At 49.8% G+C, this 19,101-nt stretch overlaps 2 protein-coding genes across 2 annotated transcripts; both read left to right on the plus strand.

Annotated features, from left to right (window-relative positions):
* The first annotated feature begins 67 nt into the window (after positions 1 to 67).
* TBCCD1 (TBCC domain containing 1) lies at positions 68 to 9,701 on the plus strand. Its single transcript, XM_071437326.1, has 7 exons — positions 68 to 428; positions 551 to 700; positions 1,908 to 2,274; positions 3,599 to 3,785; positions 5,197 to 5,694; positions 8,444 to 8,618; positions 9,213 to 9,701. Exons 1-6 carry the CDS (start codon positions 90 to 92, stop codon positions 8,571 to 8,573), a joined length of 1,671 nt encoding a protein of 556 aa, XP_071293427.1. The 5' UTR covers positions 68 to 89; the 3' UTR covers positions 8,574 to 8,618; positions 9,213 to 9,701.
* A 1,593-nt stretch (positions 9,702 to 11,294) lies between these two features.
* CRYGS (crystallin gamma S) lies at positions 11,295 to 18,782 on the plus strand. The gene is made up of 3 exons (XM_071437327.1): positions 11,295 to 11,481; positions 16,114 to 16,356; positions 18,456 to 18,782. Exons 1-3 carry the CDS (start codon positions 11,461 to 11,463, stop codon positions 18,726 to 18,728), a joined length of 537 nt encoding a protein of 178 aa, XP_071293428.1. The 5' UTR covers positions 11,295 to 11,460; the 3' UTR covers positions 18,729 to 18,782.
* The last annotated feature ends 319 nt before the right edge of the window (positions 18,783 to 19,101 follow it).

Consider the following 19,101-nt stretch of genomic DNA (forward strand, 5'->3'; position numbering starts at 1 on the left):
TCAGCCAATGGGCGGCGGCTCCCGGCAGGCGGGAAGGGCCGTCTCTATGGTGCCCGCGGCGGAACCCGGAAGTGGCGGCGGCGGCGGCGATGGCGGCGGCGGGGCCGGTGCGGCTGTGGGTGCGCACGGAGCCGTTCCTGGTGGGAGCGCTCCCGGCCCCGCCGCCCGCCCGCCTCACCCCGCACTACTTGCGCAAGGCGGCCGCCTACGCCCGCGCGCGGGCGGACCAGGGCTGCTTCCCGCGGCTGAGCTGGTCCAGCTGGCGGCACATCGCCTGCGGGAAGCTGCTGCTGAGCCCCGAGATCGCCTGGCTCTACTTCGAGCTCTTCCGCGGCCTCCGCGGGCCCTCCCCGCCGCTCCGCCTGCGCTGGGCCGAGGTTGAGGCGGCCTGCACCAGCGCGGAGGAGCTGGAGTGGGAGCGGAGCAAGGCAAGAGCCCGGCCTAAGGCAGGGGGAGTCCGGGCCCGGCCTAAGGCAGGGGGAGCCCCAACCCCGCCGAAAGGGGAGCCCGGCCCAGGCTGACAATTCTCTGTCTCTCCCGTGCTCTCCAGCTCTCCGTGGACACGCTGCAGTTCCTGCTCTTCCTGTACGTGCAGCAGTTCCACAACGTGTCCCTGCGGCGCTCTCTGCTCGGCGACGAGTGGCCCAGCCCCAGGACCAAGTCTCCCAGCCTGTCAGGGAAATTGGGCACCGAGAATAAGGTACTCGTACCTCCGGGACTGCCCGTGTGCAGGAGCCTCTTTGCTCTGAGGGGGCTTGGGGAAGGGGCTGGTTTGTTCCCGGGAGGGTTTCGCCTCTGAGCAAAGCTCCAGCTTCACAACTCCTGTTCCATAGTAAACTAAGTGAAGTTGTTGTGATCTCTACAGTTTAGAAAATGGATTTTTAAAGTTTTCCATGAGACTTTCCTGGAGTCCAAACCCAACTGAATATTCCCCGAGAGTCTTGGCAAGTCTCCTTTTGAGAAGCAACAGCCTTTTTTGCTTTATTAGTCAAACAGGGAGCTCTCCTCATGCTCATAGTGCCTTTCCCATGATCCCAGTGTGGAATTTTGGATTCCAGGGCATCATATTTTGTTTCTGAGAGGGGAGTTGGTTGTTCAGCTGTAGATCAACTGCATGGAAATGCTATTTCCTTTTAAAATACTGCCAGGTATTTAGGAAGGAGTGAGTTGGATGTGTCCTGTGAGCAGCTCTGTGTGCGAGAATGCATTACAATTTGCAACCCTGTGTAAGGCCATGCCAACCTCTGGAATTCTGGCACAGATGTGCTGCTGTGAGTGGGATAAGCTGGTGAAATGTAGCTTGGGGCAAGCTGAAATGATTAAAAATAGGAACTGGATAATTTTATCCTGAAACGTGGAACAAAAGTGGTGAGGACAAGGTGTAATCACAACCCTATGTCCCTTCAGTAAAACTCACCTTTATTAATCTCTGCCTGAATTGCAGTCTCCTTTTTTTGGGCTGCAGCCCTTTAGAATTTGAAATAAGAATTCTTTCAGAGGGTTTGGTTTATTGGAGAAATGATCCTCTGCTTTTTATCCTGGCACTGAATCCTGGCTGCAGGGGTTTTTCCAGTGGAGCAGCTCCAGGACCTTGAGTGTCAGTTATTGATTTGTGTCCTCCCTTTGAATGCCAACAGCAGTGGCCTGGGTTTGTGTGGGGCTGTAGAAGAGCCTGGTGCTGCTCTCTAGAAGGAAATACTTGATACTTGAGTTGGAATTAAATGCTTTATTTTGAGTTTTTGGGGGGGGCTGTCTTCCAGCCTTGTGAGAGCAGAGCAGCAGGAATGAGCACTGTACCTGACTGGCTTTCCTTCTTCTGGAAGGATTCTAAGCAAGGATTTGTATATATGATGTCCATGGAGCAGCTTGGAGAACTAACTCCTTCATGTCTTTTCCTGCCCCTACAGAACTGGGACGACCAGGAGCACCTTGCCTTTGTTCAGAGCCACCTCTTGGATATCTTGGAGCTGCTGCTGGAGCCAGAGCAGCTCTCAGCCTCTTCCCATTCCAGCTGCAGCAGCCTGGTGTCCTTTGAAGCTGTGTGTGCCCTCAGCTTCCTGCTGGAGGGCACCGTCAGCAATTCGGGCACCGTCCGTCCCCTCCACAAGCTGGCCCTCAGGCAGCCCTGCCATGGCCACAATGGGTATTCCAAAGGCTCCAGAACCTTCTCCCTGCACAAGCTGGAGAGCTGGCTGCGCTCCTCCCTCACTGCCAATCCCCTGGGAATAACTGTCTGTGTCAAGGCTGGCAAGAAGCTTGCGTGGGCACAGCAAGGTGGGCAAAACTGCTGGGAAGGTGTTCTTAGACAGACAGAAATATGGGGGGAAATGGAGTTGTGGGGAGACATTGGGATGTGGGGGGACATTGGGATGTGGGGGGGAATGGAAAAATGTGAGCAAAATAGAAATATATAGAAATATACAGAAATATGGTAAGTACGAGTATGGAAAAACAAAAGCAGAAGTGCACAGAAATGTAGAAAAATAGAAATAAATATATACAAATAAAGATAAATAAATATATAGATATAATAAATATATAGATATAATATAATAAATATGATAAAGATATAAACATAATAAAAATATATAGAAATAAATAGAATTACAAAAGTTTGGGGGGACATTGGGATGTGGGGGGGAATGGAAATATGAGAACAAAATAGAAATATATAGAAATATACAGAAATACGGTAAGTATGAGTATGGAAAAACAAAAGCAGAAGTGCACAGAAATATAGAAATAAATATATAGAAATAAATATATAAAAATAAATATATAAACATAATAAATATATAAATATTTATAATATTATATAATATATATAATTTATAATATTTATATATAATAAATATGATAAAGATATAAATATAATAAAAATGTAGAGAAATAAATAGAATTACAAAAGTGTAGATAAGTCAAAAAATACAAATAGAGGAAATTGGAAATACAGAAATCAATTTAGAAATACAGCAAAATAAATCTAGATAAATAGTATAAATAAAATTTTAAGAAAAATAACCCCAGAAATGAGAACTCAGCTCTTGTTGCTGACCAGGGATCTGGCAGTGGGGTGGGATCTGGTCTAGGTTTCCTTGTGTCCAATCCAGCCCCTCTCCTTCATGGACATGGCAGTGGAGCCAAGGCACTTTCCCCCATAGGATAAGGAATTTATCTCAGTGTTTTGTTTCCCTGACTGCAGGATCCCAAGAGGGGCAGTGGGTTAGGGAGGATGGGGAAGGGCTTAAGGATTGCATCCTAGAGGGAGCATTTCCCCTTTTAAAACACACAATTCCTGCTTAAAACTCACCCTCAGGATCTTCCTGCTAAGCTGAGTCTTGTGTTCAGCAACAGGCCTGTGGAACTGGAGATTCTGGAGCTTGTGGGGGGCTTTGACTGCTCCTAAGTAATCTTTAAGTGGTTTTGGTCCTTCATTGTCTCTCAGTTTCTGAAACTTCTGGTGCCTCTTGCTGCTGACCTGCCCAGGAGGCATCAGGGATGTGTGACTGCTGTGGGATTTACCATCCTTGAACTTTGGGGCTGATTCTTTTCCTGAGGGGTTGCTGCACCCAGAACTTGTGTGGGCTTTGTTTTGCAGTGGAAGGAGCAACCAGGAGAGCCAGGATTGCCTGCAGTGCCCGGGTGGTGCCAGAGGTGTCCCCCCTGGTGATCATGAGCCACGTGTACAGGCAGACCCTGGCCAAGAGCTCAGACACCCTGGTGGGGGCTCACGTCAGAATCTATCGCTGCAACGACTCCTTCATTTACCTCCTGTCCCCTCTGCGGTGAGTTTGGCTTCTCCTGGGACACAGCTGCACTCCTGGTGACCATGAGTGTGTCCTGGGGGCCAGGAGGCCAGTGGGATCCTGGGGGGTGTTAGGAAGAGCATTCCCAGTAGGTCAGGGAGTGATCCTGCCCCTCTGCTCAGCCCTGTGAGGCACAGCTGGGGTGCTGTGTTCAGGTCTGGGTTCCTCAGGAGGGGCAAGGAGCTCCTGAGAGGGTCCAGTGGATGATACAGAGTTGATGAAGGGACTGGAGCATCTCCCTGACAAGGAAAGGCTGAGAGAGCTGGGCCTGGTTAGTCTGGAGAAGACCAGACTGAGGTGGGATCCCATCAATCCATACAGAGATCTCCAGGTAGTGCCAGGCTTTGCTCAGTGGTGCCAGTGACAGGATAGGGAGCAATGGCCATAAACTAAACCACAGCAAGTTTCACCTCAACATGAGGAGGAACTTCCTTCCTTTGCAGGTGCCCAGGGAAGAGGTGGAGTCTCCCTCTCTGGAGACATTCCAAACTGACCTGGACACATTCCTATGTCACCTGCTGCAGGTGACCCTGTGGTGGTGTTTGCAGGGGTCCCAGGTAGAGGGAAGAGATGAGAATCTTGACTCTATGTTTCAGAGGGCTGATTTATTATTTTATAATATATATTATATTAAAAGAAAATTATATATTAAAGCTACACTAAAAGAATGGAGAGAAAAGGATTTCATCAGAAGGCTAGCAAAGGAAAGAAAAAGAATGATAACAAAATCTTGTGACTGACCAGAGAGTCCGAGCCAGCTGGGCTGCGATTGGCCATTAATTAAAAACAACCACATGGACCAATCAAAGATGCACCTGTTGCATTCCACAGCAGCAGAGAACCATTGTTTGCATTTTGTTCCTGAGGCCTCTCAGCTTCTCAGAAGAAAAAAATCCTGTGTCTCAGGCATGTTTTTTTGAAAAATCCTTTCCTTAGGATTTTTCCTCCTGAGAAGCTGAGAGGCCTCAGGAACAAAATGCAAACAATGGTTCTCTGCTGCTGTGGAATGCAACAGGTGCATCTTTGATTGGTCCATGTGGTTGTTTTTAATTAATGGCCAATCGCAGCCCAGCTGGCTCGGACTCTCTGGTCAGTCACAAGATTTTGTTATCATTCTTTTTCTTTCCTTTGCTAGCCTTCTGATGAAATCCTTTTCTCTCCATTCTTTTAGTATGGTTTTAATATAATATATATATAACATAAAATAATAAATCAGCCTTCTGAAACATGGAATCAAGATTCTCATCTCTTCCCTCTTCCTGGGACCCCTGCAAACACCACCACAATCCTGGCCAAAGGATTTTTCCTAAAATACGTCCGTGACAGTGCCCCTGCCTTGGTCTGGATGGAGGTTCCTTCCAGCCCTGATGGTTCTGTATTTCCTTGGCAGATCAGTGACCATCGAGAAGTGCCGGAACAGCACCTTTGTCCTGGGCCCTGTGGGGGTATCAGTCCACGTCCAGAGCTGTGACAACGTCAAGGTCATCGCTGTTTGCCATCGCTTGTCCCTTTCGTCCACCAAGGGCTGCACTTTCCACACCCTCACACCCACGCAGCCCCTCATTCTCTCGGGGAACCAGGCAGTCAGCTTTGCCCCTTTCCACACCCATTATCCCATGCTGGAAGACCACATGGCTCAGGTGGGCTTGGCCACTCTGCCAAACTACTGGGACAGCCCCATGCTGGTGTGCAGGGACAGCGGTGACACCAGCGTCTTCCGGCTCCTGCCCCCCTCAGACTTCTACACCTTTGTGATTCCCTTTGAGATGGAAGGAGACACCACTGAGACCCCAGGGGGGCTTCCCCAGGAGTACCAGGAGGTGCTGAGGCAGCGGGAGCAGAAGGTGCAGGTGTGGCAGCGCATGGTGAAGGAGGCAGGGCTGAGCAGGTGAGTGTCCCCTCAGCCATGTGGACAGAGGGTTGTTTGATGGGGATTCCACAGAAATCCTTGAAGGATGGCTTGGGTTGTGGGAGCCTTGTCTTGCAGGCCAGTCCTAGAGCATTAGTAATTAGCAATCCTGGGATTCTGCTTGGGGATGGGGGAAGACTAATGCTCACAAGCATAGCTCAAGAGCTGTAGAATCCCAAAATGCCTTGGGTTGGAAGGGACCTTAAAGCTCATCCTGTTCCACCCTGTGCTGTGGAACACCTTCCACTATCCCAGGTTGCTTCAAGCCCTGTCCAACCTGGCCTTGAACAGTTCAGGGATGGGGCAGCCACAGCTTCTCTGGGCACCCTGTGCCAGGGCCTCACCACCCTCACAGAGAAGAATTTCTCCCCAATATCTGATCTAAATCTGCCCTCTGGCAGTGGGAAGCCATTCCACTATGTCCTGTCACTCCAGTCCCTTCTCCAAATCCCTCTCCAGCTCTCCTGGAGCCCCTTTAGGCACTGGAAGGTGCTGTGATGTCTCCCTGGAGCTTTCTCCTCTCCAGGTGAACACCCCCAGCCCTCCCAGCCTGGCTTCAGCCCCTGGAACACCTCCGTGGCCTCCTCTGGATTCCAGCAGCAGCAGCAGCAGCACATCCTTGTTGTGCTGGGTATCCCAGAGCTGAAGGCAGCTCTGCAGGTGGGGCCTCACCAAGTGGAGTGAAGGGGGACAATCCCCTCCCTCACCCACGCTGCTGCTGAGCAGGTGCTTTCTCATGGCTGCATTTTCCCAGCTTGTGAGGCTCCAGGAAAAGCATTCCCAGATGTTGCTGAGGTGAGGGATCCACCCTGGCCGTGGATTGGGCCAGGGCTGGGTGTGCACCCTGAGCTGCCTGGGGTCCCTCTTAGCCCAGCCTTCCCCTTGGGATTGAGGCTATCAATGGCTGTCCCAGCCCTTGCTGAGGTGAGCTGGGAATGTGCACGTGCATCATTGCAGCCAGCAGATCACCTTGGGGCAGTAGCTTTGAAATTCCTCTGGAGCAGATCACATGGAATCCTCTGCCCAGCTTCCTTGGCAAGCACAGAATGGGGATAAAACCCCATTTCAAATATCTGTGTTTCTTCCCAGGCTGCTGCTTCCCTCCACAGTTTTGGGAAGGAGTTTGACCTGTCAGAACCTTCCTGTGAAAGAAATATGAGGAAATAGGGGATGATGTGCTTAGATTTGCCATCATCTGCTGCAGTCACAGGAGGCAAGAGCTCCCTGCTTATTCCATAAAAGGGGGGAAATTCTGGCAAGTTTAGAAGCTTGTTGAAAAGAAAGTGGGCAGCTGACAGTGGAAAATGTCTGTTGTCTCTTGCAGGCAGGGAAACAAGAAGGGAGACAAGTAGGAAGCTTAGAGCAAACAGGATATCAGGCTTGTAGAAAGAAAAAAGCTGCTGTGCTCGAGCAGGGAGGTGAAAGAGAGTGTTAGAAATAAGAAGACATCTTTCAAGAAGTTGAAGTTGTCTGATTGAGGAAAGTGGGGCAAAAAAAGAATGTAAATCCTGCCAGGCTGAAAGTAAAACCCCCGTAAGACAGGACCAAGAAGACAGCTTGAGGAACAACTTGCAAAAGCATAAAATCCTGTTTATTCATTTTTCTGAGCGTATCAGACAGAAAGTCTTTCAGGGTCGGTAGCAGATCAAGGTAGAGAAAAAGCTTTTGGAGAAGATAAATCCACAAGGGAAGAAAGAAGTGGCTGCCTTTGTGTTCACTGGGGAGGAATTTGGGTTAGTTTGTGTTCCAAAACCCTGCTTTGTGGGGAATGGCTCAAATGGAAGAGAACATACAGACAGCAGCCTTAACTTGAAAAAAGGGTGTGGATACATGGAGCCTGTCTGAGGGTGAGTGGGACAAAACTGAATAGAATGGCCTGAATTGGAAGGGACCTTAAAAACCCAACCAGATTCCAGCCCCTGCCATGGGCAGGGACACCTTCCACTGTCCCAGGCTGCTCCAAGCCCTGTCCAGCCTGGCCTTGGGCACTGCCAGGGATCCAGGGGCAGCCACAGCTGCTCTGGGCACCCTGTGCCAGGGCCTCAGCACCCTCACAGCCAAGAATTCCTTCCCAATATTTGCTGTTCAGAAATGAATTGTGTAAACTGCTTGAAAAGGTCCATCAGGAGCTACTCAACACCTGTGCCACCTTTGGCTTAAGAAATTCCAGATGTGAGCTGATCCCAGAGGACTGGGATGCTGTTCTGGAGATGATTTTGGGCATCTGACAGTGCCAGTTAGCCTGAGCTGAGTGGCCTGCCCTGTTAGGCTTGCCAAAAACACTCCAAAAAGAAAATGATGTGAGGTGTGTTTATAGGTGCATTTTTTTCCCTGATCTCCATCCTCTCTGGTGCTGTCAGAATAGAATTTCATGTCCTTAGTGCTTAAGCACTGGTTGCTAACCTTAGTGTTCTCCCTTTTCAGACAGTTTTTCAGCTGTGCCCTGAGGGGAAAGTGGAGGCAGCCCTGGAGCAGGGTGGTTGTGGTGGTGGGATAGAGAATTTTGTATGACTTCTCCAAGTGCTCCAGGTTCTGCCTTTGGGGTTCATTAGCATCACATTAACTCAGTAAAAACCTTTTCTGGTTGCCTCTGCAAGGTTCAGGAACCAAGCCTGGCTCTTCCTGATCCATCTGGAGGCTTGTTTGGATAGTGAAGACATGGTAGAAGTATAATACTGTGAATAAATGTGAATTTTTCCATATTTCCCTGCTGCTTTGTCTGTTTCAGGGATCAGAGGAAACAGTTCCAGGCTGTGGTAGAAAACAAATTCTATGAGTGGCTGGTTCAGACAGGGAACAGGCAGCAGCTGGACAGCCTGGTGCCTCCTGCCCTGGGCTCCAAGCAGGCAGCAGGATAACATTCCTGGCCAGGATAACATTCCTGGGCAGCAGAAGGAAGGGAGGTGAGTAAATGGCCTCTTTCTCTTGCTTCTTCTCTCCCCCCAGGAACTGTCCCATGTTGGTGTGCACAGCCAAGGCAGAGGTAGGAGAAGCAGGAGTCTGAGGGAATATTCTCACAAGAGCCTGGCATTTGGGTTTAGTTCCTACTTTCCTGTCAAAACCCATTTTCAGCTGAAATCTGTGTCCTCAGCTTGGCCTTGCTGCCAAGTTTGATTTGTTGGAGGCATCTGTAAGGCAGATGGGCAAATTGCAGATAATGTGATATAAAACTGATTGGAATAGCTGCTCTTTCAAAGAAACTCTGTGCATTGATGTCCACCCATCTCCCTTTTTGCTAAAGAGAGTTGAATGAGACTTTGGGTTGTTCTTTCAGTGAGACTTTGGGTAGTTCTTACAATAAGACTTTGGATAATTCTCACTTACTTTTCCCAAACAGAAGTGGTTTAGGAGCTGGAGACCTGCCCTTATTGTGCTCTTCTGCCATGGCATGTTTCAAACCATTAGAAAATTGTTTTATTTTTTATTTAGCCTTTGAATTCCTTTTTTTTTCTTTGCTGGTGTTAGAAGTAAAATTGTCTCCTTTTATTTTGTTCCAGAGCTCTGGGAACAGCCAGTGATCCACTCAGCCCAGTTCTCATTAAGACTTTGTGCCATCCCACCTGCACCCACTGGATCTGCCAGCCAGCCCTGGTGAGGATGGGACTGCCTGGCTGCTGTAGGATTCCTGAGCATTGGTGCTTTGCCAGGAATGTGCTGGAGCCATCCTGTTGGTGACTCAGAGGTGCCTGGCACTGGGGAAGGTGAAGTGTGCCTTGTTGCAGAGCTGTCACAGCAGTCCATAGTGTCCAACACACCAGGTTTCCTGGGACAAAGCTGGATGCAGGCCCTGGGCATCACCTGCATCCTCATGGTACAAACCAGTGGTGCTGTTTTAATAAATGTGAAAAAGAAATGTTTAATTTTTTTTATGAATGAAATCAAACAGGTTTTTTTTTAATATGAAGATGGCACTTTTAGAAGATAAATTTTTTGTATATGGTTGCATTGTTTTGACAAATGTCAATAAACTAGATTTGTTGGATAAACCTGACACGTGTCTTGGGGAAGGGGTTTTACATGTACAGTTGGTCTTAGGGGGACACAGCATCTTTTATCTTAATGAAATGTGAACCTGTCAGACAGAGAAACTGCTAATTTATGGGGAAAGTGGGATAAAAGAAGAATGTAAGTCCTACCAGGCTGAAAGTAAAACTCCTGTAAACTTCAGCCATGCAGCTGAAGGCTGCCCTGGCACAAGGTTTTGATACAAGCCCTATTCCAATCTCTCATAATTTTCATAAAGATTATCAGCATGAATAAGCACCATTCTTATGTGCTGGTGGGATGTGTTTTGGGGAGATGTGCTCATAGCTGAGCACTTAAATAAGCTTGGAAAATAGGCAAAGGCATTGCATGGATGAGTGGAGGCAGCAGCTGGTGGTGCCTTGGGAAGAGCTCTCCAAGCTGAGAGTGAGGGGAAGGCACAGTGCTCTTGAGTGCACAGCCTCAGAATTCCTCTGAAGGTCTCCTTGGCTCCTGGGCAGGCAGGTGAGGTGAGTTTATTATATTTATTCTATTTATATAAGATGAGCTTATTGTATTTAACCAACCTCTGAAGGAGGGATGTGCAAAGTGACCACAGCTTTGAGCTGTGAACGTGCTGATAGAACCCAGCTTGTGCTTGAACTGTGATCTTCAGGAGTTAAAAACTCAATCAATCCAAGTGGCCTCAGTGAGAGCAACAGCTCTGGGTGATTCAAGGCTCCTAAAATGGGAAGAGGAGCAGCTGCTGATTGTGTGTGCCCCAGGCTCTCCCATCTGCCTGCATTTACAGAGCTGCTGTTGCGAGAGTGCTTGTCCTGACAGATTTGAAAGAGGGGCTGCGTGTTTCGGGCGCTGCTGTGCCAAATTCGTGTCCCTTTGTCTCACTAAGCCTTTGGGCTGGGGCTCTGAATAGCTGCAGAGGTGGTTTTTCATAATGCACTGGCGGGGGGGTGGCTGTGGAAGCCAGTGATCCTCGGCCTCCCCGCTCCCAGGGCCGGAGTGTGGCTGAAGGGAAAACTCCTCTGCTCCAGCCTCAGGTGCTGGGCTGAGAGTTGGGGTTGAATTTGTGACACTTGAAGAGACAACAGAAATCTGGGCATCGTTGGATGTGTGAAATCACTCTGTGGGGAGTGGGGAGGTGGCCTCACTTCCTTCTTTCCCTCTAAGTCAGGAGGTATTTGGAGTGGTGTGGCTCCAGCTGAGGGTGTCCCAGGAAAATCTGCAGCCTCTTTGCTGCACGGATGTCTCCATTGAGAGCTTCCAATGCAGAGCTGGTCTTTGCAATCCTCTGCTGTCTGCTCTGAGCACGTTGTCATTCCTTAACTGCATCCTTCACTGCACCTGAACATTCCCTGATGAATACCATGTGCCCTCCTTACAAATGGGGTGGGTCTCTAAGGGCCAACAAGGATTCCTTCTTGTTTAACAAGCTTGGAAGGGAGGGAGCAGCCAAATTACCACCTGTCCTTGGCAGGGGGCTGCGTGTTTTGAGTGCATTTGGCAGAGTTTTGGTGTTCTGACTCAGCAAATGGTAACAAAGGGAGGATGGCGAAGCCTTCCTTTATTCCATAATCCTGTTTGCTTTTCTGGAAATCGGCTATAGCCTCAGAATCACTGACTCAATTTTTGGATCCTATTCTCATGACAAAGCGGCTGTCTGGTTTAAAACAAGCCCGTTATAAAAAGGGCACCTCGGATCCTGGCTGTTTGTAACAGCTGCTGACATTCCTCCGGCACAGGGGAGCTTGGCTGGAACGGAAAATGTCCAGAGCTGGAACCAAGGTAAGTTTGTTTGCAGTGTATTCATGATTTTTGTATTCATGAATTTTGCAGGCATGAATTGGAGAAACTTTGTTTTTTTTTGTTCTGCTGACAGCTTCCCCCTCTGTCAGTGTGTGGGCAGGGGGAGATGCTTGAAATCCCTCCTCACGTGGAGGGAAACTGGAGCAGAGCCCTCCCAAGTATTTTCCCAGATTTTGGCTGGTCCCTCTAGGTGTGGCTCTGCCAGAGGATGGAGTGAAGCACAGTGACTGGTGAGAGGCATTTTGAAATGGTTCTAAATCAGCAGGGTCTGATGCCTTGTGAATTGGGGGTGGAGGGGCTGTGCCAGCTGGGAATCACTGCACTTGCAGAGCAGGGTCTCATGGAAAGGTCCCTTGGAGAGAGCCTGACTGCCAGCACCAGCAGAGCTGCCACATCCCTTTTCCATGGTGGAGCAGAAGGTGTGCTGGGACAGAAAGGCTCCATGGATGGCCATGGCACTGAAGGGAATCGTGTTCCCTGAGGGATGATGCACACCGGCCTTGGGATTTGGTGCAGTTGGCAGGGACGAACTGAAATCGGAGAAGGAGGTAGGTTGGGAAGCTCAGCTTCAGCTGGAGAGACATCTCAGGTGGGGATCCAGCACCTCAGGCTTGGGTTTAGCAGAGCTGAGCTGGCTGATCCCACAGAACTTGTACTGAGTCTGGGACTGGGCAGGGAGAGAGAAACAGCTGGGAAAGGGAAAGGAGGGTGGGGACTTGGGCCAGTGTCCTCTATGGAATATCCAACACTGTTAGGAGGCTGCAGGAAGAGCTTCATCTGAGTTTAGCTTTTGGGCTGGATTTCTTTCAGCCTGTGGAGGCTGTGAGACCCAAGGGGCTTTGGAGGCACCGTGGGTTTGGAGGCACTGGGCAGTGCCATGGGAGATCTGGCCCTGGCTTTTCCGTGTCCTTCAGCTCTGTGGCTCTCTGGCTGTTGGGCTGGGAAGCCAAGGAGGGTGTGCTGGTGGCTCCTGGATCCTGGGATGCAAATTTTCTGTACCTAAACCTAAAAAAGGTGCTGGGGAACTGCAACTGCTCCATCCTTGAGTCTCCTATCAGCTTGGAAAGCCTTGAGCACATTCTGCCTTTCCCCAGCTGTGTCCCCCCGGAGTGTGCCACTGGGAATTAATGGAATTTGTGCTGCTGGAGGGCAGCAAGATGGCCAGGAGGAGTTATCTCCTAGTTCTGTATGCTGTGCTCTTGTTTAGCACATTCCATGAAAAAGAAAAAGGCAAAATAGGGAATTAAACACCATTTCTCACAGCCCCGGTGAGTGATCTGCCCTGGAAAGGGATCCCTCCTTATAGAGGAGTGGATATTTTTTATGAGTTGGATACTTTTTTATGAGTAAAAAATGGATATTTTTTATGATTTTCCTTCTAGCTAAGCTGCTGTTGAAAACAAATATGTGATAACTCAGGTGAGGTGACCAAAGTGAGTGTTTTACATTCCTGTAAGGGAGATCTGCTCTGGCAGATGTGGTATGTGCCTGATAACCCCCAAAAGGCAAGGTTGGACATGGAGAGGTTAACAGGGGAGTGCTGGGAGCAGAGCTCCTGCAGGGTTTGGTTGAAGGAAAGTGATTTCCCTGCAAGTGAGAGGGGACAGAAACAAAGCTGCAAATCTTGGAAATGGAATCTGCAATTATTCTATGGGTGAAAACATCAGCCTGAATCCATGCAGGAAAGCTGGGAAGCAAAGGTCTGAAAGGAGCTGAGGGTGTGTCTGAAGGGCTGTGCTGGAGAATGGGTGGGGAGGATCCCTTAAATTCTGAAATTAAACCAAGGAGCAGCACTTAGGTTGGACTTAGGAACAGCCAAATCCTTAATGTGTATATATATCCAAGCCTTTGGATTTCTTTGGCTTTGTGGTTTCATAAATACAGGGAAAATTCCCCCCTGGAAACATCAGGCTCCAGTTCGATTGTGTTAGGCTGGGTGGGGAAGGAACATCACTGAATCCCACAACTGTTTGAGTTGGAAAGGACTTTAAAGCCCATCCAGTCCCACCCCCCTCCATGGGCAGGGACACCTTCCACTATCTCAGGTTGCTGCAAGCCCCATCCAGCCTGGCCTTGGACACTGCCAGGTTCCCTCTGCCCAGAAAGCAGATCCACAATGGGCAGAGTTCATAATCAACCATGTTGGACAGGAGTGGGACAGGATCAGAGCTTGGGGACAGATATTGGACAGAGGGATCAGCCATCCCAGCAGAGGATAATGCTGAACTGGGAATAAATGAATCCCTGCAGAGGCTTTTCCAGGGGTGCTGTGGCTTCCTTGACCAGTGCCTTCAAGAAGAGGGTGACTGGTGATGCATGACTGCCAAACCCAGTGAGCAGAGCTTTCGGTGTTGCCTTTGGGTCAGGCTGGCAGATTTTTTGGGTGATACCTTTAGGGACAATGATCCAGAAGTAGGATGTGGAAAAGGCAGTGGGCTGTGGCCAGGAAGACCAGGCCAGTGTGGTTAACTGCCCAAGAATGGGAAAACAGGAGCTGGGCATTTCATTGCTCTCCTTTCACAGCCCTTATTCACTGCTGGAAAGGTCAGAGTGATCCCAGCTCTCCACTGAAGGTGGGAAGAGCTTGCTCAGGATGTTAGGGGACAGGTTGTTTTGTGTGCACCAACTGCTTTGTGATGGCAAATCAATCCTTGAAATTAAAAGGAAAATAGCATTATCCTAATAAATGTTCAGTAACAGGCCACAAAATCAAGAGCATGAATCCTCTGGCATGATCAGTCTGACTCCCCAGATCCCTTGGTCAGGCTGGTGGGGCACACTGACCAACCAGCTCCAGGAAAACTCTGGCTAATTTAACTTTTAGCACAAAACAAATGATTAAAAATAAAAAGTGAGAGAGCTGTCCTGCATTTGGGTTGAAACACTGACAATGAGTGATTTTTGAAGAGCAGGGAGGTTACATCGATACCAGTGGCCAAAGCACTGTAGGTGAAGTACTGCAGGTGGGGGGGGGGGTGTCTTAATAATCAAACTATGGAAAAAAAACATGGGAAAATGGATTGGGTGTGGCTAGAAAGATTCTCTCTAGACCATCTGGCGTTGTGAGCAAGCAAGGGATGTAGTCAAGATAGATGTGATGGTTTGGAAATCCTCTTGGAGAAGAGCAACGTTTGATGAGTAATTGTCACCTGGAAGGATCTAAAAATGGGGCTGGAGAAAGGACTGGTCTGGTCTAGGGCTTGCAATATTTTAATGAAGGGATTTTTGAGGAAAACTGAGTTTCCTCTCCAGGCTGTCTGGGTGGGTGATGCCTTGGGTGGGAGGAATGGGATTTGCTCATCAGTTCCAAAGACCTTTCAAGCCAGGTTGTGTTCAAGGATAAAGTGCTTTGGGATCAGCAGCCTGGCTATAGAGCAGCTCTTGGGCAAGAAATGCGGGGATGGATTGTGAATTTGCCAGAGGTTTCATGGACTTGCAGCAACCAAAGCAGAATGAGCCAACTGCAAATACAATCCTTGGATATCCATAAAACTGCTCCCCGCCATGAACATGGAATGCACCCTTAGTTTTTCCTGGCAAAGGCAAAGCTTGTGTGATGTCCAGCTTTGCGCAGTGAGTTTTGAGAAAGGAAGTTTTGGGTTGTTCAAGTGGGAACAAGGATGGGCTAGAAGACATGATCTGGGAGGAAAGAGACTTCTCCACTCCCTTCAGATCAGTAAAGATCTTGCTGCAAACACTTGGAAGGTCAGTATAAAGGAAATAATGGAATTGTTAAGGCTGGAAAAGCCCTCTAAAGGCATCAAGTCCAACTGCCAACCCAGTGCTGCCAGACCCACCCATGTCCCCAGAAACTACTTTGTAAATTCCATTCACTTCTCACAGCTCTCCAGCCATAATTTAGTAACTCCTGATCTAGAGAAGGTGGGAGGGAATTGCTTTGATGGTGTTTTGCTGGAAAAAAGGACAGGGACTTCTCTGTGGGAGTGTTGCGTTGGACTGGGACAGAACAAAGGTCTGGGAAGGGCAGAACATTGGTGGCAGCTGGAGGCATTGGGGCCAGACAGGTGAATTAGTCTGACTGACTGCAGTTGGTCCCGTTCCATGGCTGGGCTTGATGATTTCTGATAGCTCCAATGTTGTATTTGTGGGGTGCCCTGATGAAGGGAGGAATGATGAATCTGACTCCATGTTCTCAGAAGATTAATTTATTATTTTATGATACTATAGTATATTGAAGAATACTAAACTAAACTATACTAAAGAATACAGAAAGGATACTTAGAATGCTAAAAAGATAATAATGAAAACTCGGCACTCTTCCCAGAGTCTCAACACAGCTTGGCCCTGATTGGCCAAAGAGTGAAAACAACTCACACCAGAATCCAATGAAACAATCACCTGTGGGTAAACAATCTCCAAACACATTCCAGATAAGCAAAACACAGGAGAATCAAATGAGATAAGAATTGTTTTCCTTTTTCTCTGAAGCTTCTCAGCTTCCCAGGAGAAAAATCCTGGGTGATTTTTCAGAGAATGTGAACGCCACACTCGAGGGCTCTGCTTTCAGATATTTCCTGCCGTGATGTGGCTGGAATATGGAGAAATTCTGGATGAGGAACCTCCCTTCTCTGCCCCCTCTGCTCGTTTCAGGTCACCTTCTATGAAGACAAGAACTTCCTGGGCCGTTACTACGAGTGCGACAGCGACTGCCCTGATTTCCACAACTACCTGAGCCGCTGCAACTCCATCCGCGTGGATGGAGGCACCTGGGTGGCCTACGAGAGGCCCAACTATGCTGGGAACATGTACGTGCTGACCCACGGGGAGTACCCTGACTACCACCACTGGATGGGCCTCAACGACCGCCTGGGCTCCTGCAAGTACATCCAGATCGTAGGTGTCACCCCTTGCCAGGGGATGCTGCCATTTATCCCATCCTGGGAGGCTTTCATGTAGGGGAACGTGGTGTCCTGGGGAGCCACAGAGAGGGGGCTGCAGGGGTTTGGTCCCACAGTCCTGCTCTGGGAGTAGCAAGGTGTTTGGTGTGGGGAGAAGGTGGAGGTTTCCCAGTCTGGATTGCAGTGGGAAAAGGCAGATCTGTGGTGGTGTTCACAGGGGTCCCAGGATGAGGGAAGAGATGAGAATCTTGGCTCCATGTTCCAGAAGGCTGATTTATTATTTTATGATATATATTATATTAAAACTATACTAAAAGAATAGAAGAAAGGATTTCATCAGAAGGCTTGAAAGGAAAGGAGTGATAATAAAACCTTGTGACTGACCAGAGTCTGAGACAGCTGGACTGTGATTGGCCATTAATTAAAAGCAACCACATGAGACCAATCCCAGATGCACCTGTTGCATTCCACAGCAGCAGATAACCATTGTTTACATTTTGTTTCTGAGGCCTCTCAGCTTCTCAGGAGAAAAAAATCCTAGGGAAAGGAGTTTTTATAAAATATGTCCGTGACAAAGATCCATTTGAGTGTGGGTGAGTTTCCATAGGTAGTTTCATCAGCATGTTCCTTTAGGGATTTCTGTGTCCAGGCAGGCTGCTCCAGAGTTTGCCTCTCATTTTTCCCTGATGTGTAACCAACTGATCCAACAGCTCAAGGCCTGTAACAGTGGAATATAGGTTTTGCAGGAATATTTAGAATGAGGGGAAGTTTCCAGCAACCCAGGACTCCCTTCTGATACAGGGAGCTGAATCTGTGTCACCAAACCCTTCTGGGTGTGGAGAGCCAAGCCCAGTATCAGTCCTGGAGTGCCCGGGAACAGGAGGGATGCCTGGAGCCCTCCTTGGCCATGCTGGGAGCAGCCTGGTGCCTCCTGGTGTGAGGAGAGCACAGGAGGTGTGCTCATCCCCTCCTAACTGATGGTGGGAGAAAGGAACAGAGCGAAGGATCCTTTTGGGAAGCCTATTGGGAGGAGCATCTTTTAAGATTGGGATTGTGGATGAAGTGTGGGTTGGTGCTGCTGCTGCTGAGGTTTTCCAGTAGTGGGGCAGATTCTGCTGATCCACGGGTTGATTAATTGGAGCATGGCTGTGAATTCCCACTGCATGGAGCAGATCTCACCACTGAGAACAGATTCTGCTTTTCTGCCTGGGAGTCTAACGCCCCTCTGAGCCTGTTCTGGCTTTAAGTTGGGTCTAAATCCCTTTGCATGGGGCAAGGAGAGTTTCCAGCCCGCTCAGAGCACTGATCTGGCTTAAGACATGGAGCCAAAACACGTGCGAGACACAAGAGCAGCACAGCTTCCTCCACCAGGATGAAACGTGGGAGCCTTATCCTGCACATCCACCTGGTCCTGGCTTTCCCCTGCCCTGGGGAGACCCCGCAGAGCTCGGCTGGGGCTGGCAAGGAGGGAGCAGGCTGGGGAAGGTGTCCGGGCAGCTGCAGATCAGGCAAGGAGCGCTTCCAGTCCCGGTGGGACCCAGCGCTGCCTCCGCAGCAAAACACGGCCCCGCCGGGCTCAGCAGCTCATTGCACTCCTCTCCCCCCGGAGGAGACGGGACTGGAGCGGGGCTGCCTCTCTGATGCTCACAAGGAGCACTGAGGGACTCAAGGCTGCCTGGGATAGCAAGACCGGCACTGCTGACTCGAGCTTATCACTGTTCTGCGTGTGATGCTCTGTTAGAATTTACCCCAGCTGCTTCTCCCTGTGCTTTTGGAGATTTCAGCCCTGTCCTGGTGTGCTGGGGGTGGTTGGTACCTGATTTGAGTCCGGCTGTGCCCAAACTCTGCCCCCATGTCAGAGCTGGGACATCTCAGTGCCTCCATCCAATGCTCTGGTTGCCAATGAAGTCACCCAGAGAAGCTGTGGCTGCCCCACCCCTGGAAGTGTCCAAGGCCAGCTTGGAGGGGGCTTGGAAGAACCTGGGATAGTGGGAGGTAGAACTGGATCATCTTCAAATCCCTTCCAACCCAAAACTTTCCATGACCCTATGATTTTCTCTCCCCACACTTTTTTTTTTTTCTTTTTTTTTCTAGCCAAGTGGAGGCCGAGGCCACATCCAGGTGTTTGAGAAGGGAGATTTTGGCGGGCAGATGTTCGAAGCCACCGAAGACTGCCCCTCCATCATGGAGGAGTGGCACATGCGTGAGGTGCACGCCTGCAGGGTGCTGGAGGGCGTCTGGGTGTTCTACGAGCATCCCAACTACCGGGGCCGGCAGTACGTGCTGCCCAAGGGGGAGTACCGCAAGCCCGTGGAGTGGGGCGCGGCCAGCCCCGCCGTCCAGTCCTTCCGCAGCATCTCCGAGTGAGCCAGCCCCGGGCAGGGCTGCCACACCCCCCCAATAAAGCAACTGAGTCGCTCAGCTCCGCCTTGTCCTGCTTATTCCCGGGATTTGCGTGCGGGATGTCCTGCCTCCGGGGAGGTGGGGTGGAGCAGAGCCTTCTCTGCCTGATTGTCACCCCCTTCCCCATCCTCTGTCCTTCTGATCCCAGGAGAGCTGGGGTGGAGCAGAGCCTTCTCTGCCTGATTGTCACCCCCTTCCCCATCCTCTGTCCTTCTGATCCCAGGAGAGCTGGGGTGGAGCAGAGCCTTCTCTGCCTGATTGTCACCCCCTTCCCCATCCCCTGCCCTTCTGATCCCGGGGGAGCTGGAGCAAAGACTTCTCTGCCTGATTGTCACCC

Source organism: Agelaius tricolor, unplaced genomic scaffold (assembly GCF_023055355.1).
Source record: "Agelaius tricolor isolate 1412-34295 unplaced genomic scaffold, bAgeTri1.0.p SCAF_12, whole genome shotgun sequence".
Taxonomy (NCBI): Eukaryota; Metazoa; Chordata; class Aves; order Passeriformes; family Icteridae; genus Agelaius; species Agelaius tricolor.